Source organism: Pan troglodytes, chromosome 22 (genome assembly GCF_028858775.2).
Source record: "Pan troglodytes isolate AG18354 chromosome 22, NHGRI_mPanTro3-v2.0_pri, whole genome shotgun sequence".
NCBI lineage: Eukaryota > Metazoa > Chordata > Mammalia > Primates > Hominidae > Pan > Pan troglodytes.
Window position 1 is genome coordinate 47003654 of NC_072420.2, and position 25572 is coordinate 47029225.

Consider the following 25572-nt stretch of genomic DNA (forward strand, 5'->3'; position numbering starts at 1 on the left):
GACCAGCAGCGCGAACATTTTGCCGCTCGACCAGCCTGGCAGGGGCTTTTAAAATCGGCCAATCACAGCGGGCGCCAGGCCTCCGCTATCCGCTTACTGGTCCTGCCGTAGGAGGCGGGTACGTGAGCGCACCAATCTGTGGCCGGCGAGCGTACAGGGCGGGGCTCCGCCCAGGCTGCACAGCCCTGAGCGCGCGTGCGCGAGACCGGGAACGCAGCCCCCTGATTGGCGGCGCGCGTCGGGGGAGGGGCCGCGGCTGCGTGACAGTTGTCGCGGGGGAGGGCGAGCCCAAGCGCGGGGGAGGGAGTGTAAATAGAGCGAAGGCTGCTCTGTGTCAGCCCCGTCACCGCCGGGCGGCCCGCGCGGAGTCTGAGGGAGATGGAAGTTGAGCAAGAGCAGCGGCGCAGAAAGGTGGAGGCCGGGAGGACGAAGGTAAACATCAGGGGCTTCTTCTCTAGCTGTTCTGGGGTGAAGTCCTAAGGGCGGCTCCGGTGCCCGCCACCGCCCCCTGCCAGGAGCGGACGCGGTCCGGCGGAAGCCGCCGCGGAGGTCTCGCTTTTTCCCGCCTGCTCCGCTGGAAGCCGCCTCCTGGCCGCCGCCATCTTGAATCCGCCGCTCTCCGCCAGGTCCCGCCCCCGCCGCGGCCACAGCCAATCAGCGGCCGGGACGCGCGGCGCCTCTCGGGCGGGCCGGGGCGGGGCTGCGCCTGCGTCGGTGGGGGAGGGCGGGCTGGGCGCGGTGCACGCCCGGGCGGGGTGTGGCTGCAGGGCGGGGCTACAGGGGCGTGGCGTGGCTGCACGGAGGGGGCGGGGCGCGGCAGGCGCTGGACCCCAGGCTAGATCTTCCAGTGGCTCCCGCGTCCTCCGGGACCGGGTGGCTTGGGGCGGGCGGCCGGTATTCGGGTGGCTGCTTGGTCTAGGGCCAGTTTCCTGCGCGGCCGGGGCCGGGGGCGTGGCGCGGGTGGCCTGCAGCGCCTCCCCAGGGTGCGCCTTCGCCTCGTCCGTCGGAGATGCTTTCCCCGCGCGTTTCTCGCGGCGTTGTAGTCCTTACTGTGTGAAAGGCCCCCGCGGCGCTCCCGGCCGCCGTCTTCTTCCCGCGCCTTTGGGCTCGCGTCTTGCCCGTCCGGGCCTGGCGTGGCGCTGCCGGGAACCCACGCGGCGCTGGCGCCGGGCGCCTTCGAGGGACGCGCTCCCGTCTTTCTCCCGCCCCGGGTTTCGCCGTGAAAAAGCGCTCGGTTTGATGGCCACCGTCCTAGGTTTCGTGGGAATAAAGCGCGCAGAGCCCATGACTCGGGGGCAGGAGAAAGGGAGTCCCGAAAGCGCGAGGCGGAACCGCGGGAGCAGGCCGGCCTCTCTGCGAGGTGCGCGCGGCTCCCCCAGGATGTTCTGGCCGGGGCGCTGGGGAAGAGCGGGGCTCCCGGGCACGGCGGGCAGGGGACGCGGGGCTAGGCCGGGGAAGGGCTGAGGCGGGCGGGAGGGGAAGGGGAGCCCGGAGCCTGCAGGGAGCTGCGAACAGGAGCAGAGCTCTCAGGAGGGTGGAGGCGGGAGGGAGGAACAAGACGCCGCCTGTAGGGCGACGCAGGCCGCAGACCAGGTCTGTGCTGTATCCCGACATGGATAGGTGTGGCGGAGGAGGACATGAAAATAAACGACATGAGGTTGACTTTGAAGAAAATATTTCCTTGAGAGACCATTTTCTTGTGTAAATGGCCTTGTGTAATTTTTCTGGGTCCATGAGCTTGTGTACTTGTGTTATCATTTACACAAATGTGTGTTCCATGCGTTTGTTTTTGTGGCCACAGTTGTCTTTTGAGGGAACAGATGTCTCCCCGTGAAAGGCTGATGTGGGATCGATCGCATACCTCTTGAGTAAGACGTTAGCGGGAGATGAGGCTCGCTCATAGTCTCAAACTCTCGGATTTGAGGACTGAGCAGAGCTAGGCTGTGCCTTCTGATGGGCGATGCTCTGTGGATGTCCCTGGTGCTTTGGTGAGCTGTGTCATGAAAAATAGAACATCTGATTCCATAAAGGAAGATGTGAGATTGACCTGGCTTAATTAATTTTTTGCTATTTCTGTATCTTGTCTCAGAATCTATGGCTAGGAAGTTTTGGCTGGGCTATATATTTCTTCAGTTGGGGGGAAATTGGGGCAAGAAAGGAGAGATTTAGCTTTTATATCATTTTAAAACTTAAATATGCCTTGATTAAGCTATCAATCTTTTATACAAATTTTTTTTAAAGTTTTATTTTTCTGTAAACTGCCAAGGGCTAGGAAAGCTATTCTGCCAATCAGCCGTATGGTTTTCTTTACCAGGCATAATTAGCAGTCCTCATTGTTAGACCCCTTGGATATAGATATTGATGAAGGCAGTGTTTGTGGAGAGCCATCTGTTGGCCAGGTGTGGCAGAGTAGACTGGGTCAGCCCTCGGGCCTCATGGTCCCCACCAGTCTGTTGACTTTGTGGTTCTGTTATTTTTTTCTCACTTACCTTTGCCTTTACTACTTATCTACATTTTTGCGCAGCTTGCTCACTTCCGACAGAGAAAAACAAAAGGTGACAGTTCGCATTCGGAGAAAAAGACGGCGAAGAGGAAGGGCTCGGCTGTCAATGCGTCTGTCCAGGAGGAGAGTCCGGTAACCAAGGAGGACAGCGCACTCTGTGGAGGAGGGGACATTTGCAAAAGCACATCATGTGACGACACCCCTGATGGGGCAGGAGGGGCCTTTGCCGCTCAGGTAGATTTGCTCAATGTTGTATTTGAACATTTCGCTTATATTCTAGTGATTTCTAGTGTGATTTACTAAAGATGGTCTTTGGTCTGTTTTTGCCTTTCAAAAGTGAGGAAAGAGGGTATTATTTTAGTTTATAAAAAGTGAGGGCCGGGTGCAGTGGCTTACGCCTGTAATCCCCGCACTGTGGGAGGCCGAGGCAGGCGGATCACCTGAGGTCAAGAGTTCCAGACCAGCCTGGCCAACATGGAGAAGCCCTGTCTATACTAAAAATACAAAAATTAGCCGGACATGGTGGCGCACACCTGTAATCCCAGCTACTCGGGAGGTTGAGGGAGGAGAATAGCTTCAACTTGTGAGGCAGAGGTTGCATTGAGCCGAGATCGCGCCAATGCACTCCAGACTGGGTGACAGAGCGAGACTCTGTCTCAGAAAAAAAAAAAAACAGTGAGTAAATTTTTATGGTTTTATTCTTTTTATTTTATTTTTTATTTTTTTGAGACGGATTCTCGCTCTGTTGCCCAGCCTGGAGTGCAGTGGCGCAGTCTCGGCTCACTGCAAGCTCCGCCTCCCAGGTTCATGCCATTCTCCTGCCTCAGCCTCCCAAGTAGCTGGGACTACAGGCGCCCGCCACCACGCCCGGCTAATTTTTGTATTTTTAATAGAGGTGGGGTTTCACTGTGTTAGCCAGGATGGTCTCAATCTCCTGACCTCATGATCTGCCCGCCTCGGCCTCCCAGAGTGCTGGGATTATAGGCATGAGCCACCCTGCCCGGCCTATGGTTTTATTCTTAATAAATTTGGGTTTTCTTTTTCTTTTTTTTTCTTTTGTTTGTTCCAGACAGTGTTTTGCTGTGTTGCCCAGCCTGGAGTGCAGTGGTGTGATCTCAGGTCACTGCAGCCTCAACCCCCTGGGCTCAAGTGATCCTCCCTCCTCAGCCTCTTGAAGTGTTGGGATTATAGGCATGAGCCACTGCGCCTGGCCCTGTTTTATCTTTATTATGTAATTTTGAGAAGTTTTGGATTAACTACTTGAAGACAAGTGTCAGTTGTTTGCTTTGTAATGGAAGATTGGGAGTTCTTCATGTGTGGTCGTGTCAGCCCCTTTGATGGGTGTTTCTTGGGACATTTAAAACATAATATTCCTTCACATAGTTGTAAATGCACCTGCTTGTCACATTTGTCTTTTACCTTTTTACTAAAAGTGAGATGAAGAGGGAAGGGGTGAAGGTGTTGCAGACATGGTGTCTTGCTGGAGGAGACTGGGTCTGGTGCTTGAGGCCTTGTGAGCTGCAGGGGCACCCCCATGGGCAGGTGTGGCAGGTGAGTGCACACTGAGTCCTGAAGGGGCTGGCCTTCCGGGCTCCTTGGGGGCCTACAAACCTGCCTGGAGGTGGGCTGTCCTTGGGCCTTTTGTATGAATTATGAACGAGGGCCTTAGGTGTTGAGTGTCCCTGCTGCTGCAGCAGAATGGGTGCAGGCTTTGATGTTTGCTAGGATTTGCTGGAAAACTGGTGGCCAAAGGCAGAATCTGGCTCAAGGTCATAATGTATGTATCCTGCTTTACTTAAAAAATTGAGTTGTTGCCAACAGTTAAAATTTGTGTTATTCTACCTACAAATCCTGAATTTTGCTTTTTATCTCTTGAGTGTTTTTGGTTGTTGGGTTGGTGTCTTTTTTTTTTTTTTTTCCTGTTTTCTTTTTAAGATACAGTCTCTCTGTTGCCCAGGCTGGAGCGCAGTGACGCGAACTCGGCTCAGTGCAACCTCTGCCTCCCAGGCTGAAGCGATCTTCCTGCCTCAGGCTCCCAAAGTGCCAGGATTACAGGATTTCTGCCACCATGCTGGGCAGAAAGTTACTTTTGATATATTCTGGTTGCATATGTTTTTTGTTTTTTGTTTTTTGGTTTTTTTTGAAACGGAGTCTCACTCTTTTGCCCAGGCTGGAGTGCAGTGGTGCAATCCTGGCTCACTCTAACCTCTGCCTCCTGGGTTCAAGCGATTTTCCTGCGTCAGCCTCCCGTGTAGCTGGGATTGCAGGCGCCCGCCACCGAACCCAGCTAATTTTTGTATTTTTAGTAGAGACAGGGTTTCACCATGTTGGTCAGGCTGGTCTTCAACTCCTGACCTCAAGCAATCCACCCACCTTGGCCTCCCAAAGTGCTGGGATTACAGGCGTGAGCCACTGCACCCGGCCCTCTGGTTACACATACTTTTTTTTTTTCTTTAAGGCGAAGTCTCACTCTGTCATCCAGGCTGGAGTGCAGCGGCACGCTCTCTGCTCCCTGCAACCTCCGCCTCCCGATTTCAAGCGTTTCTCCTGCATCAGCCTCCCGAGTAGCTGGGATTACAAGTGGGCACCACCATGGCTGGCTAATTTTTGTATTTGTTTGGTTGAGATGGGGTTTCACCACATTGGCCAGGCTGGTCTCAAACTCCTGACCTCGTGATCCACCCGCCTCGGCCTCCCAAAGTGTGGGGATTACAGGCGTGAGCCACTGTGCCTGGCCTGCATAGACGTTTTAAAAGTAGTAAGCTGATAAATATATGTGGGAATCTCAGGATCCTATCAGAAAACCATTCCAAACTTAGCACATTTTGTGGTAAATTGTATTTGGAGACTGATGGGTCGTTAACGTTAGAAGGCATGGTATAGACTCCTGATTAAACACTCATACTTTGCTGTTTCATCAGGTAGAGACTCTCTTAGTTTCTAACTCTGCTATTTGATGCATGCCTTCATTCAGGAAGATGATCTGATGAAAAGCATTTTGATTTTTGTTTTCAAAACCAGAAGGGCATATACCAGAAAATTAACAGTGGTGGTCAGAAAGGAATAGAGTTATTGGTTTTTTCGTTGTTATGGTTTTTGGTATTTCCTACAATAAACACATTAGGTTACTTATATAACATTTTTTTTCATTTTAGATTTAACTATACCACTAATAAAACATGTATTTTGGACATCTTAAAGCAATCTATAAATACCAGGCCCATTACTGGTCCCCTTGACTTAGAGATGCACACGCACACTCACTGCACTTGCTGCATTTTGTGTCACCTCCTCGTGACCACAGTGGACAGGACACTTCACCCTCAAGTGTGGGGTGGTGTGGTAGATGTGAGGAGGGGTCTGCTTTCACAAAACTTGGTGAAACAATGGCAAGATGGCCAAGGTAAAGCATTTTGTTACTTATAAAATAACTGTTGCTGCGAGTAGTAACTTAACTGTTTAAAGCAATATTTTAAAAACCAAAAGCTGGTAAAATGTAAGGATACTTTCTCTAGGAAAATGTATGTGCTCCTGCAGCCAGGATTCTTCATGGAATGAAGGCATGGCAGGGCCTGACTGATTTTCATCTCACATCGTCATCCTGAACTCCTCTGCACAGTTACAGCTTGACATCAGCAGAGACATACCTCCTCTTCCTGTCCATTGGCTCTAAAATGGTGGGCAAAGGTCAGGTACCAGTCAGCTTTTCCCACAGAATTCCTGACATTTTAATAAGCTAAACATGCAGTCATCAGGTATAACCCCTATTGGATCTTGGACATCAGCTTTTTTCCCCTTTTTTTTGAGATAGGGTCTTGTTTTCTTGACCAGGCTGGAGTGCAGTGGCGCAATCATGGCTCATTCCAGCCTTTACCTCCTGGCCTCAAGTGACCCTCCTGCGTCAGCCTCCCTAGTACCTGGGACTACAGGCATGTGCCACCATGCCTGGCTAACTTAAAAAAAAATTTGTAGAGACAGTGTTACACTGTGTTGTCAGGGCTGGTCTCAAACTCCTGTGCTCAAGTAATTCTCCCACCTCGGCCTCCCAAAGTACTGGAATTATAGGTGTGAGCCATCCCACCTGGCTAAAATTTATTTTCTTTATACATGTATAGGTAAACTAAGTAGTATGTGTAGAATAGAGCCATTGTCTTTCTGCTGTATACCAAGTTAGGAATCAAATTTCTTAAGCCATTTTGTCAATTATATATATAAAAACCATTGGTGCTTTAGAAGCAGATATTTCATTAACTTTTTTCTGATTATATCATTGTACATCATCAGTTCAGTCTAAAAAGGAGTTTTTTTCATATGTATTATAAAATAGTTCATGATATTTGAGTTTAGTATGCCTTTAATCCAGTTGTAGATGTTAAAATAGGAGTAATTTTGTGTTCAAAATAGTGATCTTCTGAAAAGTGAAATTCTAGGAAAGTGTCCACTGTTTAAAGCTAGCAGCTGGTGGCCGTGTGGCCGAATAATGTCCCAGGCCAGGGCACTCCCCTCTCAGATGGTTGGTCATGCTGCGTCCGGAGATCGGGAATCCTCAAGGAACCTTTATGTTATAGTTGTACCAGTGCTTTAAACATAATTAAAGGTGCATTTGTTTTATTTTACCCATCTATAAATTGTAAGAGGTTTGGCTATGGAGAGTCTAGTGAGCTTATTGAACAGCATAAGAAGATAAGTGTGTGTGTGTGTGTGTGTGTGTGTAGGGGAGGGAGAAATTGTGCTTTCCAACGTATAATAAATTGCTTACTTTGATCACTAACTGTTAGGTAAATACTGATGATTTCTAGCATAAGCCTTTTTTCTTTTTTTTGGAGACAGGTCCTCCCTCTGGCGCCCAGGCTGGAGTGCAGTGGCCCAGTCAGCTTACTTCAGCCTTGACCTCCCCAACTCAGGTGATCCTCCCACCTCGGCCTCCCAAAGTGCTGGGATTACAGGCGTAAGCCGCCGTGCCCAGCTGATATAAGACATATTTTTAACCAACTTTAAGATCTTAGTTTTTTTTCAGGATGGTTATAAGTGAAGGTAGAATTGCAGAAAGACTTTGTGGTAAATATTCAGGATTCGGCTCTGTTGCCTTACAATTTGTTAAGTGCATGATGGAAAAATAGTTGAAACAATGCAACAGCTGTCTCAGTTCTGAAAGTTAACTCAGAAATGGCAGAAAGCAAGGTCAGGCGTGGTGGCTCCGAGCACTTTGGGAGGCCAACGTGGGAGGATGGTTGAAACTCTGTCTGTATGAAAAATATAAAAATTAGCTGGGCATGACAGTGCACACCTGTAGTCCCAGTTACTCAGGAGGCTGAGTTGGGAGGATCACCTGAGCCCAGGAGTTTGAGGCTACAGTGAGCTATGGTGGCACCACTGCACGCCAGCCTGGGTGGCAGAGCAAGGCCTTGTCTCAAAAAAAAAAAAAAATCATAAAAATAAAGCAATGGTAGAAAGCAGAATTTGACCTTTCAGTTACAGATGAGGAACAAAGTGAGGAGAGGCCATTTTTTGGTAAAGGAACCATCTGGCGGGATGCATTGGCTCATGCCTGTAATCCCAGCACTTTGGGAGGCCAAGGCAGGAAGATCACCTGAGGTCAGGAGTTCGAGACCAGCCTGGCCAACGTGGTGAAACCCCATCTCTACTAAAAATACAAAAATTAGCCAGGTCTCATGGCAGGCGCCTGTAATCCCAGGTACTCGGGAGGCTGAGGCAGGAGAATCACTTGAACCCGGGAGGCAGAGGTTGCACTGAGCCGAGATTGCGCCATTGCACTCCAGCCTGGAGGACAAGAGCGAGACTTTAACTCCAAAAAAAAAAAAAGAACCATCCAAAAATTGCTCAGAGGTCAAGAATTTCAGAAGAAAATACAAAAACTTTGGCTGAAGAAGATTTAACTAGTGCTATAGAAGGCTTAAGAAGTGTGGTTCTAGCACTTTTCCAACTCATATTTGTATCAAATACCAGGAAAAATAGTTATCACCATTTGTCATCTAGATTTCTGGGCCATCTTACTGTTTTGTCATTTTAAGTTGTTTTACATGTAATTTACAGAAGTAAGAATAAAGCAATAATTTAAAACAACTTTATTAGAAATTTGATCCAACCTCTTTGTATCAAGTAAGTTTTGACATAGAAACATTAGAAGTGTCGTCTTAAGGAAGTGGATGGTCCAGGTTCCTTTGAAGTGTGATCATTCATGTGAGCGGGCAGCTGATTGAGACTACTGTATCCCCTTTTCGTCTCTCACTTCCTCTTGATTCTGAGAAGATTGATCTAGGGTATTGTCAAATGAAGACTTGTCTGAGATTTTATTTTCACGTCAGTTTTGCCATCATCATTGGCCATGGGTGCTCTCTCTCTGCATTCATCTTGTGACTCATCTAATGATCCCGAAAAGTCGACACTGTCATTTTTCTTTGCTATTTTGGGAAGAAATTGAAATGTTCTTAGTGAATCATCTTGTTAAAGCAAGCTAATCTGGGCACTGTGGCTCATGCCTGTATTGCCAGCATTTTGGGATGCTGAGGTAGGAGGATTGCTTGAGCCCAGGATTTTGAGGCCAGCTTTGGAACATAATGAACAGAGACCCTGTCTCTACAAAAAAATAAAAAATAAGCTGGGCACAGTGGCGCATGCCAGTAGTTCCAGCTACTCAGGTGGCTGAGGCAGGAGGATCACTTGAGCCCAGGAGGTTAAGGTTGCAGTGAGCTGTGATTGCACCACTGCACGCCAGCCTGGGTGACAGAGCAAGACCTTGTCTCAAAAAATTAATTAAATTTCTTTTTTAAAGTGGAATTCATGGCCGGGCGCAGTGACTCACACCTGTAATCCCAGCACTTTGGGAGGCCGAGTTGGGCAGATCACAAGGTCAAGAGATTGAGACCATCGTGGCCAACATGGTGAAACCCCGATTCTACTAAAAATACAAAAATTAGCTGGGCATGGTGGCAGGCGCCTGTAGTCCCAGCTACTCAGGAGGCTGAGGCAGGAGAATGGCGTGAACCCGGGAGGCAGAGCTTACAGTGAGCTGAGATTGTGCCACTGCACTCCAGCCTGGGTGACAGAGTGAGACTTGGTCTCAAAAAAGACAAGAAAAAAAAAATTAGCCGGGCGTGGTGGCATGCGCCTGTAGTCCCAGCTACTTGGGAGGCTGAGGCAGGAGAATTGTTTGAACCCGGAGGCGGAGGTTGCAGTGAGCCGAGGTCATGCCACTGCACTCCAGCCTGGGCGACAGAGTGAAACTTTGTCTCAAAAAAAAAAAAATTACAGGCTGGGCACGGTGACTCACACCTGTAATCCCAGCACTTGGGGAGGCCGAGGCGGGTGGATCATCTGAGGTCAGGAGTTCAAGACCAGTCTGGCCAACATGGTGAAACCCCCGGGAGTTTGAGACAGGAGAATCACTTGAACCCAGGAGGTGGAGGTTTCAGTGAGCCGAGTTCGTGCAACTGCATTGCAGCCTGGCAACAGAGCGAGACTCCATCTCAAAAAAAAAAAAAAAAAAAAAGTAGAATTCATTAAGAAGAGGGGCAGGAACATCATTAGGGAAATTACTTGCATTATAAAAATGTTTAGAGCTGGCCAGGTGCGGTGGCTCATGCCTGTAATCCCAGCACTTTGGGAGGCCAAGGCGGGCAGATCACGAGGTCAGGAGATCAAGACCATCCTGGCTAACATGGTGAAACCCCGTCTCTACTAAAAATACAAAAATTAGCTGGGTGTGGTGGCGGGCGCCCGTAGTCCCAGCTACTAGGGAGGCTGAGGCAGGGGAATGGCGTGAACCCAGGAGGCGGAGATTGCAGTGAGCTGAGATTGTGCCACTGCACTCCAGCCTGGGCGACAGAGCAAGACTCCGTCTCAAAAAAAAAAAAAAAAAGTGTTTAGAGCTTGGGAATTGTTAATGCGGAAGGTGCACGTTCTGAACAGGTGGAAGTGAGCTCTACTTGTTAAATGAAGTCAGCACAGGCCTGCAGATAGAGGAGCTGGGAAGGGCCTGAGGCTGCAGCCCTAGACCTTGCTTTAAATGCTTCTTTCTGGTCCTCCCCTTCTTAGCCGGAGGACTGTGATGGAGAGAAGAGAGAGGACTTGGAACAGCTGCAGCAGAAGCAAGTCAATGACCATCCTCCAGAGCAGTGTGGGATGTTCACAGTCAGTGACCACCAACCGGAACAGCGTGGGATGTTCACAATCAGTGACCACCCAGGAGAACAGCGTGGGATGTTCACAAAGGTATTCTTTAAGTTCTCTGTTAAGGTGTATTCTTTGTCAAAAGATTTCTTTATGTTGTAGAAATCCAAACCAGTGAGAGGACCTTCCATCTCTGCAGGGCCTCTCTTTAGAAGTGGAAACTGGAAGCATAGAGAGCTGGAGGCAGAGGCTCACCCTGTAGGCCCCACGTGCTGCCGCCTGCACGTTCCTAGTGTTGCCTGTGAATGGAAAGCCTCTCTTCGTACCCTTCTCCCTGAGCTCAAATCTGCCTCCCTTGTGATCTTCCTTTTTTGTTTTTCCCATGGGACATTGAAGAGAAGCCACCCTTCATAAGTTTGAGGAATGTCATGAATTCCCTTTATTCTAGTTGCCCTTGTCGATTGACTCACCTGTCTGTTCAGCCTGTTTCTTAGGCCTGGTACCTCGTTTCTCACATCATCAGTTTGTGACTGGAAGTCCTGTGCCAGTTGAGAGCCTGGCAGGGCAGGGAGGCTGTGGTCAGTCTGCATGTCCCTGGTTTCTGCCACGTTCCTGGTGGGATGAATTCCATACGTGTTGAGTTGATTACCTTTATTTTATTGACATGTTTTTTGTTAACATGTGGAGGAAAACATTAAGTTTGGAATTGACTACTTTTAAAGTGTTATGTTAAAAGCATATATTTTAGGCTGGGCATGGTGGCTCACGCCTGTAATCCCAGCACTTTGGGAGGCCAAGGTGGGCGGATCACGAGGTCAGGAATTTTAGACCAGCCTGGCCAATATGGTGAAAACCCTCTCTACTAAAAATACAAAAATTAGCTGGGTGCCACTGCACTTTAGCCTGGGAGACAGACCGAGATTCCATCTCACAAAAAAAAAAAAAAGCCTCTATTTTAGCCATTTGATTCTAGCTAGACTCAGTTCACACTGCTTTAGGCAAGTTTGGTTGTTTTTTGGTTTTTGGGTTTTGTTTTTTTTTTTTTTTTAATTGAGACAGAGTCTTGCTCTATTGCCCAGGCTGGAGTGCGGTGGTGCGATCTTGGCTTACTGTAACCTCCGCCTCCTGGGTTCAAGCGATTCTCCTGCCTCAGCCTCCCAAGTAGCTGTGATTATAAGCACCCACCACCATGCCTGGCTAATTATTGTATTTTTAGTAGAGACAGGGTTTCCTCATGTTGGTCAGGCTGGTGCTGACCTCAAGTGATCTGCTCGTCTCAGCCTCCTGAAGTGTTGGGATTACAGGCGTAAGCCACTGTACTTGGCCAGCAAATTGTTTGTTTTTTGAGATGGAGTTTTGCTCTTGCCCAGGCTGGAGTGCAGTGGCGCGATCTCGGCTCACTGCAACCTCCGCCTCCCAGGTTCAAGTGGTTCTTCTGCCTCAGCTTCCCAAGTAGCTGGGATTACAGGAGCATGCCACCACTCCTGGCTAATTTTTATATTTTTAGTAGAGAAGGGTTTCATCATATTGGTCAGACTGGTCTCGAACTCCTGACCTCAGGTGATCCTCCTGCCTTGGCCTCCCCAAGTGCTGGGATTACAGGTGTGAGCCACTATGCAGGCCAAGTTTAGTTTTTAATCTGCATTATTGCAGGAAAGATCTAACTCCTAGGTGAGGCCTGGAAGCACAGTCTCTGGTGGGTTCTATAAAACCCACTCTTCATTTATTTATTGACTTCTTGGGACCGGGTCTCATTCTGTCCCCTGGGCTGGAGTATGGTGGTGCCATCACAGCTTAGTGTAGCCTCAACGTTATTTTGATTCTTAAGTTGTTGCAGCTCTGTCCGTGGGGAGCCCCTTCAGGTGGCTCCTGTGTCATGTGTTTGAAGCACATCCTGGCTTGTGACACTGCAAGTTGGTGCCGCAGGCTCATCGTGTAGGTCCTGTCTCTGTTCTGAGTCCACTGTTTCTCCAAGGAGTCTTGGTGCGTTTTACTGGATTATGGTGTTGAGACCAAGACCTGGGCACTAGGTGTGCTCACTCCTGCTGGGATGTTGCTGCTGCTTCTGGGCTCTCTCCGTGGACGGAGTGAGGAAGGGTGTGCCTGGGAGCTAGTCTGTGTGTACACTCATAGCTGTATTTATGTTCATTTGTATTTATAGACATATATATTAAATAGGAATACATACTGATACCTCAGAGCCTAATCCAGCACCACAGAGTTCATTCTGCCCTCCCCCCCCCAGGTTTATTTGCAGTTTCCTTCTCGGATAGTGAGAAGCCTGGCTCTCACTTCTGCCATTTATTTACTTAAAAAAAAAAAAATTAGAAGGTTTTTTTTTTGTTTGTTTGTTTGTTTGTTTGTTTTTTGAGACAGTCTCGCTCTGTTGCCCAGGCTGGAGTGCAGTGGCAGGATCTCGGCTTGCTGCAGCCTCTGCCTCCTGGGCTCAAGTGATTCTCCTGCCTCAGCCTCTCTAGTAGCTGCAATTACAAGTGCTGCCACCATGCCTGGCTAATTGGGGTTTCACCATGTTGGTCAGGCTGGTCTCCAACTCCTGACCTCAGGTGATCCACCCGCCTCAACCTCCCAAAGTGCTGGGATTACAGGTGTGGGCCACCACGCCCGGCCCCATTTATTTACTTATTTGTTCAACTCTCCTGTAAGTGTATAATAGTTTCAGAATTAGCAACCCACATCATATAAGAAACAAATTTACCAAGTGGAGTTAAGTGTTTGTTACAGCTCCTTTGTCTCCATTTTCAGTTTCCAGTCACAACTGTTTTCCAAGGTTACTCAGGTCACTCCTCTCTTCCCCAGCCCCTCACTAAGGTTGTGTCTTCACTGGTGAGTATGTAGTCAGGTTCATTGGTCACTGGCTACTTCCTATCCTGGGATCCCACAACATCCTGGTCAATTTTTTAAAGTTGCATACTGTTTTGTTTTGTTTTTTGAGATGGAGTTTCGCTCTTGTTGCCCAGGCTGGAGTGCAGTGGCGCGATCTCGGCTCTCCGCAATCTCCGCTTCCCGGATTCAAGCGATTCTCCTACCTCAGCCTCCCGAGTTGCTGGGATTACAGGCATGCACCACCACACCCGGCTACTTTTGTATTTTTAGTAGAGATGGGGTTTCACCATGTTGGTCAGGCTGATCTTGAACTCCCGACCTCAGGTGATCCGCCCCCACCTCAGCCTCCCAAAGTGCTAGGATTACAGGCATGAGCCACCGCGCGGACTGTTTTTTTTGAGACAGTGTCTTGCTCTGTTGTCCAGGCTGTAGTGCAGCGGTACAATCTCGGCTCACTACAGCCTTGAACTTCTAGGCTTAGGCAGTCCTCCCACCTCAGCCTCCCAAGTAGCTGGGACTACAGGCACGTTCCACCACACCTGGCTAAGTTTTGTTTTTATTTTTTTGTAGAGACAGGGTCTCACTATGTTGACAGGACTGGTCTTGAACTCTTGGGCTCAAGTGATCCTCCTGCCTCAGCCTCCAAAATGCTGGGATTACAGGTGTGAGCCACCTCGCCCACGCTAAAATTTGCATGCTTCTAAGTTCATTCTTTGTGATGCACAATTGTGTAGAGTCATATTCACCACCCAGTTACCCTCGAGAACAACCCCAGCCCCCAAGAGGGCCCGTGTCCTCTTTCTAACCAGCCGCTCTCTCCTTCCCCAGCCTCTGGCAACCAGTGGTCTGTTTTTTGTTCTATGGTTTTGCCTTTTCCAGAATGTTCTACAGATGGAATTCTATAATATGTAGGCTTTTGGTTCCAGCTTTTTAAATCACTTAGCAAAATGAGTTGAAGATTCATCCAAGCTTTAGATTGATCAGTAGCTCATTCCTTTTTGATGCTGGTTAGTACTTCATTGTGTGCATGGTACACAGTTTCTTTATCCACTCACCTGGTGAGGGACATCTTTCTTCTAGCTTTTTTGTGAATATGAATAATGAATGTGTCTTTTTTTTTTTTTTTTTTGAGACGGAGTTTTGCTCTTGCACTCTTGTCGCCCAGGCTGGAGCGGTGATCTCGGCTCACTATAACCTCTGCCTCCTGGGCTCAAGCGATTCTCCTGCTTCAGCCTCCCGAGTAGCTGGGATTACAGGTGTGCACCACCATGCCTGGCTAATTTTTGTATTTATTTATTTATTTATTTATTTATTTATTTATTTATTTTGAGACACGGTCTCTCACTCGCCCAGCCTAGAGTGCAGTGGCCCATTCTCAGCTCACTGCAACCTCTGCCTCCCAGGCTCAAGGGGTTCTCCTGCCTCAGCCTCCCGAGTACCTGGGATTACAGGTGCATGCCACTACCACTTGGCTAATTTTTGTATTTCTAGTAGAGACGGGGTTTCACCATGTCGGCCAGGCTGGTCTCGAACTCCTGACCTCAAATGATCCACCCGCCTCGGCCTCCCAAAGTGCTGGGATTACAGGCGTGAGCCACTGCACCCGGCCTAATTTTTGTATTTTTAGTAGAGATAGTTTTACCATGTTGGCCAGGCTGATCTCGAACTCATGATCTCAGGTGATCTGCTCACCTCGGCCTCCCAAAGTGCTGGGATTACTGGTGTGAACAACTGTGCCTGGCCTGTTTTTATTTCCCTTCTTGAAAGCCTGGCTGGCGTAGACATATAGTTGGCAGTTGGTGTCTTGCCTGCTGGTGGTTTCGCTCTGCCCCTCTCTAGCTTGTGTTCACTGCCGTGGCCACCCTGAAGGCTTTTGTCTTTGGTGTTCTGCAGTTTTGATTTTATGTGTTCTTTAGAGGGACAGAACTAAAAGGATAGATAGATATATAAAGGGGAGTTTATTAAGGAGCATCGAGTCACATAATCACAAGGTGACGTCCCACAGTGAGCCATCTGCAGGCTGAGGAGCAAGGAAGCCAGTCTGAGTCCGAAAGCTGAAGAACTTGGAGTCTGATGTTTGAGGGCAGGAAGCATCCAGCATGGGAGAAAGATGGAGGCCAGAGGGCTAACCAGTCTAGTCTAGTCCTTCCACGCTCTTCTGCCTGGTTTTATTTTGGCCACACTGGCAGCTGATTAGATGGTGGCAACCCAGATTGAGGGTGGATCTGCCTTTCCCAGTCCATTGACTCAAATTTTAATCTCCTTTGGCAACACCCTCACAGACACATTCAGGGACAATACTTTGTATCCTTCAATCCAATCAAGTTGACAGTGTTAACTATCACACCAGGTGTGGCTTTTTATGATGTCTTTGATTCTGCTTGGGATCTAGGGTTTTCTTCAACGTGTGGATGATGCTTTTCTCATCTGTTGCCTCAAATCCTAACCAGTATCTCCATCATACCTTCTACCTGTTCTTTCTCTCCATTAAGTTTTAGACTTCTCTTGCATACCGTATTTGTCCATTCTCATGCTGCTAATAAAGGCATACCCAAGACTGGGTAATTAAGGAAGAGAGGTTTAATGGACTCACAGTTCCACGTGGCTGGGGAGGCCTCACAATCATGGCGGAAGGCAAGGAGGACCAAGTCACATCTTAGGTGGATGGTGGAAGGCAAAGAGAGAGAACTTGTGCAGAGGAACTCCTCTTTATAAAACCATCGGATCTAGGAGACTTATTCACTCTCAGGAGACCAGCACGGGAAAGACCTGCCCCCATGATTCAGTTACCTCCCACTGGGCCCCTCCCATGACATGTGGGAATTGTGGGAGCTACAAGTCAAGATGAGATTTGGGTGGGGACACAGCCCAACCATATCACATACGTATAGCTCAGCCCACTTTTGTGCTTGCCTTCTTTTTGCTCTTGGCCGTAGGCTGGATCGTTTTATCTGTGTTATCTCCCATTTTTCTAAACCTCTGTTCATCTGTATATAATCTGCTGTTAAATACGTCCAGAGTTGTTAATTTTGTTCTTGCTGTTTTTAGTTCTATTTGGATTCTTTAAAATTGGTTGTTATTCTGCATAATTTTTTGTTTCCTAGAGATATTTTCAAACTTATTTTAACTGTACATCTTTTTTTGTGAGTGAATTGGTCTCCACTTTGGCCTGGTATTTGGAGGTGCAGTGAGCCTATCCACTTTGTTTTTTATTGAGATGGAGTCTTTCTCTGTTGCCCAGACTGGAGTGTAATGGTGTGATCTCGGCTCACTGCAACCTTCACCTCCCAGGTTCAAGTGATTCTCCTACCTCAGCCTCCCAAGTAGCTGGGATTACAGGTGCCCGCCACCATGCTGGGCTAATTTTTGTATTTTTTTTTAGTAGAGACGGGGTTTTGCCATGTTGGCCAGGCTGGTCTGGAACTCTTGAGACGAAGTCTCACTCTGTAGCCCAGGCTGGAGTGCAGTGGCGCCATCTCAGCTCACCGCAACCTCTGCCTCCCAGGTTCAAGAGATTCTCATGCCTCAGCCTCCTGAGTAGCTGGAATTACAGATGTGTGCCACCATATCCGGCTAATTTTTGTATTTTTAGTAGAAATGGGGTTTCCCCATGTTGGCCAGGCTGGTCTTGAGCTCCTGACCTCAAGTGATCTGCCCACCTTGGCCTCCCAAAGTGCTAGGATTACAGGCATGAGTCACCGCGCCTGGCCAGCCCATCCACCTTGAATGGAATGTGTTGCTCGGGTTGATTTGGATCACTTTTATTATTTTGGGTCTGCTGTGGGTGCCACTTCTCAGGATCTTTTTTTGGTTCCTTGAATGTTTTCTGTTTTCCATATGTCCGTTATTCCGCTTGGAGTAGCACATTGTGTGGTCTTTTTTAGTGAGGTGTTTGTGTTACTTTTGTGAGAAGTCTGTGTTATGGCTCGTGGGAGTCCCTTCAAGTTCAGTGCCACATTTTCGTCTGATCAGTCTTCCAAAAATATCCCTTTCCCTAGACACGTTTTAATATAATTTTTATTTTTTATTTTATTTTTTCTCACATCTAGTAAGGCAGGGAATATTTTTAAATTTTTTTGTAGAGATGGGATCTCACTATATTGACCAGGCTAGGCTCTAACTGCTGGTCTCAAGCCATCCTCCTGCCTCGGCCTCCCAAAGTGCTGGGATTATAGGTATGAGCCTCCACACCTGGCCTCCTGGACGTGTTTTGTTTTGTTTTTTAATTTTGAGACGGGGTCTTACCCTGTTGCCCATGCTGCAGTAAGTGGCACAATCGTAGCTTACTGCAGCCTCCACCCCTGGGCTCAAGCAGTCTTTCTACTCAGCCTCCTGAGTAGCTGGGAACACAGGCACGCACCACCATGCCTGGCAAATTTTTAAATATTTTGTAGAGATGGAGTCTTGTTACATTCACTAGGCTGGTCTCAAACTTCTGGCCTCAAGTGATGCTTCTGCTTTACATGCTTTTTACTTATTTTATTTTTTTTTTTAAGATGGAGTCCCGCTCTGTTGCCCAGCCTCGAGTGTGGTGATGCAAATTCGGCTCATTGCAACCTCTGCCTCCCAGGTTCAAGTGATTCTCATGCCTCAGCCTCCTGAGGAGCTGGGATTATAGGCATGCACCGCCATGCCTGACTAATTTTTTATTTTTAGTAGAGATGGGGTTTTGCCATGTTGGCCAGGCTGGAGTGCAATGGTGCAATCTTGGCCCACTGCAACCTCTGCCTCCTAGGCTTAAGTGATTCTCCTGCCTCAGCCTCCTAAGTAGCTGGGATTACAGGCGTGCACAACTGTGGCCAGCTAATTTTTGTATTTTTAGTAGAGACAGGGTTTCACCATGTCGCCCAGGCTGATCTTGAACTCCTGACCTCAGGTGATCTGCCCGCCTCGCCCTCCCAAAGTGCTGTGATTACAGGCGTGAGCCACTGTGCCTGGTCTCCATACTGTTTTTTATAGTGATTGTACTAGTTTACGTTCCCACCAGCAGTGTAAAGGTTTTCTGTTTTCACTGCATCCATACCAACCTGGATGTGTTTTTTATCTGTTTGTGTCATCAATTCTTTCTTTTTTTTTTTCCTTTTTTTTTTTGAGACGGAGTTTTGCTCTTGTTGCCCAGGCTGGAATGCAATGGCATGATCTCGGCTCACTGCAACCTCCGCCTCCCGGGTTCAAGTGATTCTTCTACCTCAGCGTCCAGAGTAGCTGGGAATACAGGCATGTGCCACCACGCCCAGCTAATTTTTGTATTTTTAGTAGAGACGGGGTTTCAGCAGATGGTCTCAATCTCTTGACCTCATGATCCGCCTGCCTCGGCCTCCCAAAGTGCTGGGATTGCAGGTGTGAGCCACCGTGCGCAGCCAGTGATTTCTTTCAGCAGTGTTTTGTGGTTTCCCTTGTAGAGATTTTTCCCCTCCTTGGTTAGGAATATTCTTAAGTATTTTATTTTATTTTTTGCAGCCATCGTAAAAGGTGTTGAGTTCTTCATTTGGTTCTCAGCTTGGTCACTTTTGGGGTATAGCAGTGCTACTGATTTGTGTATGTTGATTTCGTGTCCTGAAACTTTACTGAATTCATCGATCAGATGTAGGAGCTTTCTGGATGAGTCTCCAGGGTTTTGTAGGTAAACGATCCTGTCATCGGCAGACAGGGACTGTTTTTCCTCTTTACTGATTTGGATGCCCTCTATTTCTTCTCTTGTCTGATTGCTCTGGCTAGGACTCCAGAGCAGTGGTGAAAGTGAGCATCCTTGTCTTTTTCCAGTTCTAAAATGCCTCAACTTCTCCCTTTTCAGTATAATGTTGGCTGTGGGTTTGTCATGAATGGCTTTTATTGTCCCTTCTGTGCCGATTTTGCTGAGGGTTTTAATCGTAAAGGGATCCTGGATTTTGTCAAATGCTTCTTCTGCATCTATCGAGATGATCACACGATTTTTCTTTTTAATGCTGTTTATGGGGTATATCACATTTGTTGACTTGTGTGTGTTGAACCTTGCATCCCTGGTATGAAACCCAGGTGTATTATCTTTTTTATGTGCTGTTGGATTCCGTTAGCTAGTATTTTGTTGAAGATTTTTGCATCTATGTTCATCAGGGATATTGGTCTGTAGTTTTCTTTTTTTGTTATGTCCTTTCCTGGTTTTGGTATTAGGGTGATACTGACTTCATGGAATGATTTAGGGAGGATTCTTTCTCTATCTTTTGGAATAGTTTCAGTAGGATTAGTACCAATTCTTCTTTGAATGTCTGATAGAATTCAGCTGTGAATCCCTCTGGTCCTGGACAATTTTTGTTGGCAATTTTTAAATTACTGTTTCAGTCTTGCTGCTTGTTACTGGTCTGTTCAGAATTTCTGTTTCTTCCTGGTCTAATCTCGAAGGGATGTATATTTCCAGGAATTTATCCATCGCCTCCAGGTTTTCTAGTTTGTGCACATAAAGGTGTTCATAGTGGCCTTGAGTGATCTTTGGTATTTCTGTGGTATTGGTTGTAATGTCTCCCATTTAGTTTCCAATTGAGCTTATTTGGATCTTCTCTCTTCCTTTCCTGGTTAATCTCACTAATGATCTATCAGTTTTGTTTATCTTTTCTTTTCTTTTTTTTGAGATGGAGTATCGCTCTGTCGCCCAGGCTGGAGTGCAGTGGCGCGATCTCTGTTCACTGCAAGCTCTGCCGGGTCTGCCTCCTGGGTTCACGCCATTCTCCTGCCTCAGCCTCCTGAGTAGCTGGGACTACAGGCGCCTGCCACCACGCCCAGCTAATTTTTTTGTATTTTTGGTAGAGAGAGGGTTTCACCATGTTGGCCAGGATGTTCTCAATCTCCTGACCTCATGATCCACCTGCCTCAGCCTCCCAAAGTGCTGGGATTCCAGGTGTGAACCACCGCGCCCGGCCTGAGCTCCTGACATTGAAGGGAGATGTTGCTGCACTCATGTGGCCGCCCGCCCTGGGGACGAGTCCCCGCACAGGCAGCCCTTGTGGAGCCCACCATGCCGCCCTTCCCTGTCTAGTTCCTCCGGGGGCCTTTCTAGCTTTTGCAACTGTATCAAGCCTGTATCTCTCCATCCCTAGCCAGTTCCCCAGTTGGGGCAGAAAAATTTAGTTTGGGTCATTTTTTAATTGGAAGTACTCTGTGAGCAAGTGGGTCACCTGGAGCTCAGAAAGGTGCCTGGCTGATGCAGGGGAAGCCAGAGAATGGTCGCTTCCACAGGCAGGGGATACGTCCCAGGCGCCAGTCGAGGGGCAGGAGCCTGCAGGGAGGGCCACAGTGACGGTGGGCTCGGGATCCATGCCGACGGGCCCCCTGCAGCTTTTCTTTTCCCTTTGGGTTATTGCTGCTGAAAAGGTTTCCAGAGGTGGGAATGTTGAGACAGGGAAAGGCTTTCTGTGGCTCAACCTATGTTGCCAAAATGGCTGCTGAGAAAAAAGTTGAAGCAACTGATTCTGATGTTGGTAGCATTTGGGTGCATTTGTTTCCTGTGACTGTGGTGGCACTGAGGATTCGTAATATTCTTCCCAACTTTTGCTGATTTAGTGGCCATACAAGGATCTTTAAAGTTTGTGTCTCTAGATTGGTTTACCTTTCATTGGTACCCGCTTTTTCCAGGCATTTTATGCACATTTTCTCTCTGTAGGCGTCATTTCCCCCTTTTTCCTGAGAGCAGGTTGTTCGTTCCTCCCGTGGCAGCACTGCTGTGGCGTGGGGAGAGTCCACAGCTTCTGTTTCTGGGACTTTATTTTATTTATTTATTTTTTTGAGGTGGAGTCTCGCTCTGTTGCCCAGGATGGAGTGCAGTGGTGTGTTCTCAGCTCACTGCAACCTCTGCCTTCCAGGTTCAAGTGATCCTCCTGCCTCAGCCTCCCAAGTAGCTGGGACTACAGGTGCCCGCCACCACACCTGGCTAATTTTTGTATTTTTAGTAGAGATGGGGTTTCACCATGTTGGCCAGGCTGGTCTCGAACTCCTGACCTCAGGTGATCTGCCTGCCTTGGCCTCCCAAATTCTGGGATTATAGGCGTGAGCCAGCATGCCTGGCCTGTTTCTGGGACTTTGACTTTACATTGTGATTTAAGCGAGTTTAATATTTTTCCTTCTTTTTTTTTTAATGAGATACAATTAACGAGCATACGATTCACCATTTTAAAGTACAGACCTCAGTGGCACTTAGTACACTCACAGCGTGTGTGAGCACCATCTCCAGTGGCTCCAGACATCATCATCACCCCAGAAGGAAGCCCGATGCTCGCGGCAGCCACCCCGCTCTCCTCCCTCAGCTCCTCGCAGCCTCCAGGCTGCTCCATGTCTACGGATTTGCAGATCCTGAACACTTGATGTAAACGGAACCTCACCATACGTGGCCTTCTGTGTCTGCTCTGTCACTCAGCCTCACGTCTTCAGGGCTCCTCTGTGTTGCAGCCTGAGTTGGGGCTTCATTCCTTCTTGTGGCTGAATGGCAGCCCACGTTTGTTCAACAATTCATCCCTCAGGAGGCATTTGGGTTGCTCCCACCTTCTGGCCGTTGCAAGTGGTGCTGCTGTGAACAGCTGCGAACGGGGTTTTGTGAGGACGTGCGTCGTCAGTTCTTGAGCACATCACTGTGGCTTCTCATGTGAATTCTGGACCACATTCTTTGCCTTTTTTCCCCAGGAGTGTGAACAAGAATGTGAACTTGCCATTACTGACCTGGAGAGTGGCCGTGAAGATGAGGCTGGCCTGCAGCAGAGTCAGGTGACCCGGCGGGGCCTGCACAGGCTCACAGCATGGGCTCTGTTATCCCCACAGGGCACAGTGGGCATCCGGGTGGGGGTGGGGTGGGCGCTGCCATCTCCTTTCTCTGCGTTGTCTGTTTCCACGTTCTGTGTGTGGGGCCATCAGCAGGGCCGGTGGAGGAGACACACGTGGATGCTGGGGGTCAGGGGGCTTGGTCAGGTGCAGGCCACGTGAGTGACACACTTACCTCAGGCCGGTTGCTCTCCCTGTCAGCTGCGAAGCCCCCTCCAGGTACACACAGTGCCGTCATACAGCGAGGGAATTCGGGGTGCTGGTGCTCAGGGCGGTGATGCGCTGTGGGGTCACTGGCAGAGGAGCTGGGTGGCATCTCAGTGGCATCCGGGCCTCTGTGTCCTGCCCCTGCTTCCAGGGGATGTCTGCTGTTTCATTTTCTGTGTCTTCCTTACTCATTCTCATTCATGCTTCTGTGTCTCCCTGATGCGCCCTGGTTCTGACCATGGGCCCTTATCAGAGGCCTTTTCTCCACCGCAGGCCGTGCATGGCCTTGAACTGGAGGCGCTGCGCCTGAGTCTGAGCAACATGCACACGGCGCAGCTGGAGCTGACACAGGCCAACCTCCAGAAGGAGAAGGAGACGGCATTGACGGAGCTGCGGGAGATGCTCAACAGCCGGCGTGCCCAGGAGCTGGCCCTGCTACAGAGCAGGCAGCAGCACGAGCTGGAGCTCCTCAGGGAGCAGCACGCACGGGAGAAGGAGGAGGTGGTGCTCAGGTGTGGACAGGAAGCAGGTACTGCACGGCTAGGCGGGCACGGGCAGCGTGTGGGCTCGGTGTGGGCATTCTAGTGCCTGTTCCCTCTTGGGGTTGGGAGCTGGGTCGCCCTAGCACCGTCTCCCCATCTCTGTTCTCAGCACCTTGCCTGGTGTCTGGCACCGTGAGAGGGGTGAACAAAGGGGGCCCTTGGGTTTTTGTGGCCAGGAGATTATTAGAGCAGGTTTCCAGGTGGTCTGTGGTAGGTGCGACCCAGGGCTGAGCTTCACCTCCTCTCTTAGATCGTCCTGTGTGTCTGGAAGTCACGGTGTCCTCAGTTTGTTATTAAAGCCAAGCATCATCACAGACACATCCTGCTAGCCCGTGAATGCTGGCACGTGTCCAGTGGGTGCCAGAGCCTGGTCGTTTCCTGGGCAGTCGGGTCACTGAAAAGGTTGAGATGGAGTGGCCTGAGCTGCTTTTTGTTTTTCTTGCAGCTGAGCTGAAGGAGAAGTTACAATCAGAAATGGAGAAAAACGCCCAGATAGTAAAGGTACCCGGGATCGATTCTAAAATGCACGCCTCTGTGTATGTTGTTTTTCCTTTCTTGCCAGGTCCCATGAGAACACTCCTCACCTTGATTCAGACAGAAGCCAGTTGAGGCTTTATTAGAATATGCTGGTTGAAAGTGTATTGCGTTCTTTGTTTATTTATATCATTTGTATTTGTCAGAAAACTTGTTTTGTTGTTTCACATTGACTTGTATAACACAAAGGCGCTGCTCGGCCCCTCCATGCTGTCTTCTGAGTGGCCCCCGTGGCCTGCCCCTGAGCTGTGTTCTGGGACACAGCCTCTGCCCTCGTGGATGTGGCAGTTCCCTGCAGTGCATGGGGTGTGGGTGCTGGGGTGCCGGGGAGAATACCACACAGGGAGGAGGTTTTGGGTGGGGAGGGTTGCACCTGCTGTGGGTGGCCTCACTGGGGACCACAGGAAGCAGTGCCCCGTCATTGCCAGGCCCTCCGCTAGAGGGCAGAGCTGTCAGCCATGCTGAGTGTGGAGGCCCTTCCTGAGTCAGGCATCTGGGCAGCTCTCAGGCCCTTGGCAGACGATGGATGTTAGTCCAGGCTTGGGGTTGTGTTCCGGTCACCTGCCCCTCTGACGCAGGCAGTGAGACCCATTTCTCAGAACACTTGGGACAGAGCCCAGCCCTTGGGTGGAGGTTGGCAAAGTTGCCATTGGCCCCTGGGACTTATAGGGAGATGTATTCCTAACGCTTTGAGGGTGACTGTGTGGATTAGGCCTTGCGTGCAGAGGCTCGTCTGTTTCGGGGTGGGTGGTCCTTGTGCAGAGGCTGGTCTGTTTCAGGGTAGGTGGTCCTCTCGCTTTGTGCAGATGCAGGTCTGTTTTGCGGTGGATGGTCCCTGTGTAGAGGCTGGTCTGTTTCAGGGTGGGTGGTCCCTGTGCAGAGGCTGGTCTGTTTCAGGGTGGGTGGTCCCTGTGCAGAGGCTGGTCTGTTTCAGGGTGGGTGGTCCCTGTGCAGAGGCTGGTCTGTTTCAGGGTGGGTGGTCCCTGTGCAGAGGCTGGTCTGTTTCAGGGTGGGTGGTCCCTGTGCAGAGGCTGGTCTGTTTCAGGGTGGGTGGTCCCTGTGCAGAGGCTGGTCTGTTTCAGGGTGGGTGGTCCCTGTGCAGAGGCTGGTCTGTTTCAGGGTGGGTGGTCCTCGTGTGCAGACGGCAGTCTGTTTTGTGGTGGGTGGTCCTTGCTCACTTTTCCTCTACTGCTTGCCTCCTGGATGCTTCTGCTTTTCTGTCCTGCCAGCATTCAGGGGAGAGACTGGGTGTAAGGCCTGTCACGACAGTTTAGTTGGGGGCCATGACTGCCCATTCTTTTTTTCCTTTGAGACAGGGTCTCATTCTGCCTCCCAGGCTGGAGTGCAGTGGCACAATCACAGCTCACTGCATTCTTGACCTCCTGGGCTCAATTGATCCTCCTGCCTCAGCCTCCCGAGTAGCTGGGACTATAGGTGCATGCCACCACATCCCACTAATTTTTGTATTTTTTTTTTGTAGAGATGGGGTCTCACTATGTTGCCCAGGCTGATCTGTAACCCTAACTCCTGGGCTCAGGCGATCTGCCTGCCTCAGCCTCTCAAAGTGCTGGGATTAGAGGCATGAGCCACGTTGCCTGGCCTGCTCAGAGGTTTTGACTGTGTGATTTAAATTTTTTTAGCACAGATAATCAACTATTGAGTTTAATTTTTTTTTCTTTTAAATTAGACCCTGAAGGAAGATTGGGAATCTGAAAAAGATTTATGTTTAGAAAATCTACGCAAAGAATTGTCTGCAAAGCATCAATCAGAAATGGAGGATTTACAAAACCAGTTTCAGAAAGAATTGGCAGAACAGAGAGCTGAGTTGGAGAAGATTTTTCAAGACAAAAACCAGGCTGAACGTAAGTAATGAAAATGAGCAAGTTTGGAGTGGGACTGAATTTTCCTAGGTAGTACTGGAAGGAATGTCGTTCATGTCACCATGCGTCATTGTGCACGTTTCCTACCTTCTAAATGCTGGATGGCCCCATGCACGTGTGACACGCTGGTGGCCGTCATGGGTCACAGGTC

At 49.2% G+C, this 25572-nt stretch overlaps 1 protein-coding gene across 15 annotated transcripts in view; it reads left to right on the plus strand.

Annotated features, from left to right (window-relative positions):
• The first annotated feature begins 22 nt into the window (after positions 1–22).
• The window catches only part of PCNT (pericentrin), a 129820-nt gene continuing 104270 nt past the window's right edge, over positions 23–25572 (plus strand). For 12 of the 15 annotated variants that reach the window (XM_009442002.5, XM_009442020.5, XM_009442012.5 and 9 more), the window contains exons 1-7: positions 23–432; positions 2525–2737; positions 10559–10735; positions 22124–22204; positions 22739–22994; positions 23453–23508; positions 25229–25403. In XM_009442002.5, coding sequence (XP_009440277.4) covers positions 379–432; positions 2525–2737; positions 10559–10735; positions 22124–22204; positions 22739–22994; positions 23453–23508; positions 25229–25403 — 1012 coding nt within the window. In that variant the 5' untranslated portion in view covers positions 23–378. The remainder of the gene's footprint in view (positions 433–2524; positions 2738–10558; positions 10736–22123; positions 22205–22738; positions 22995–23452; positions 23509–25228; positions 25404–25572) is intronic. The other 3 variants (XM_063803589.1, XM_063803590.1, XM_063803591.1) reach the window with 1 other exon arrangement.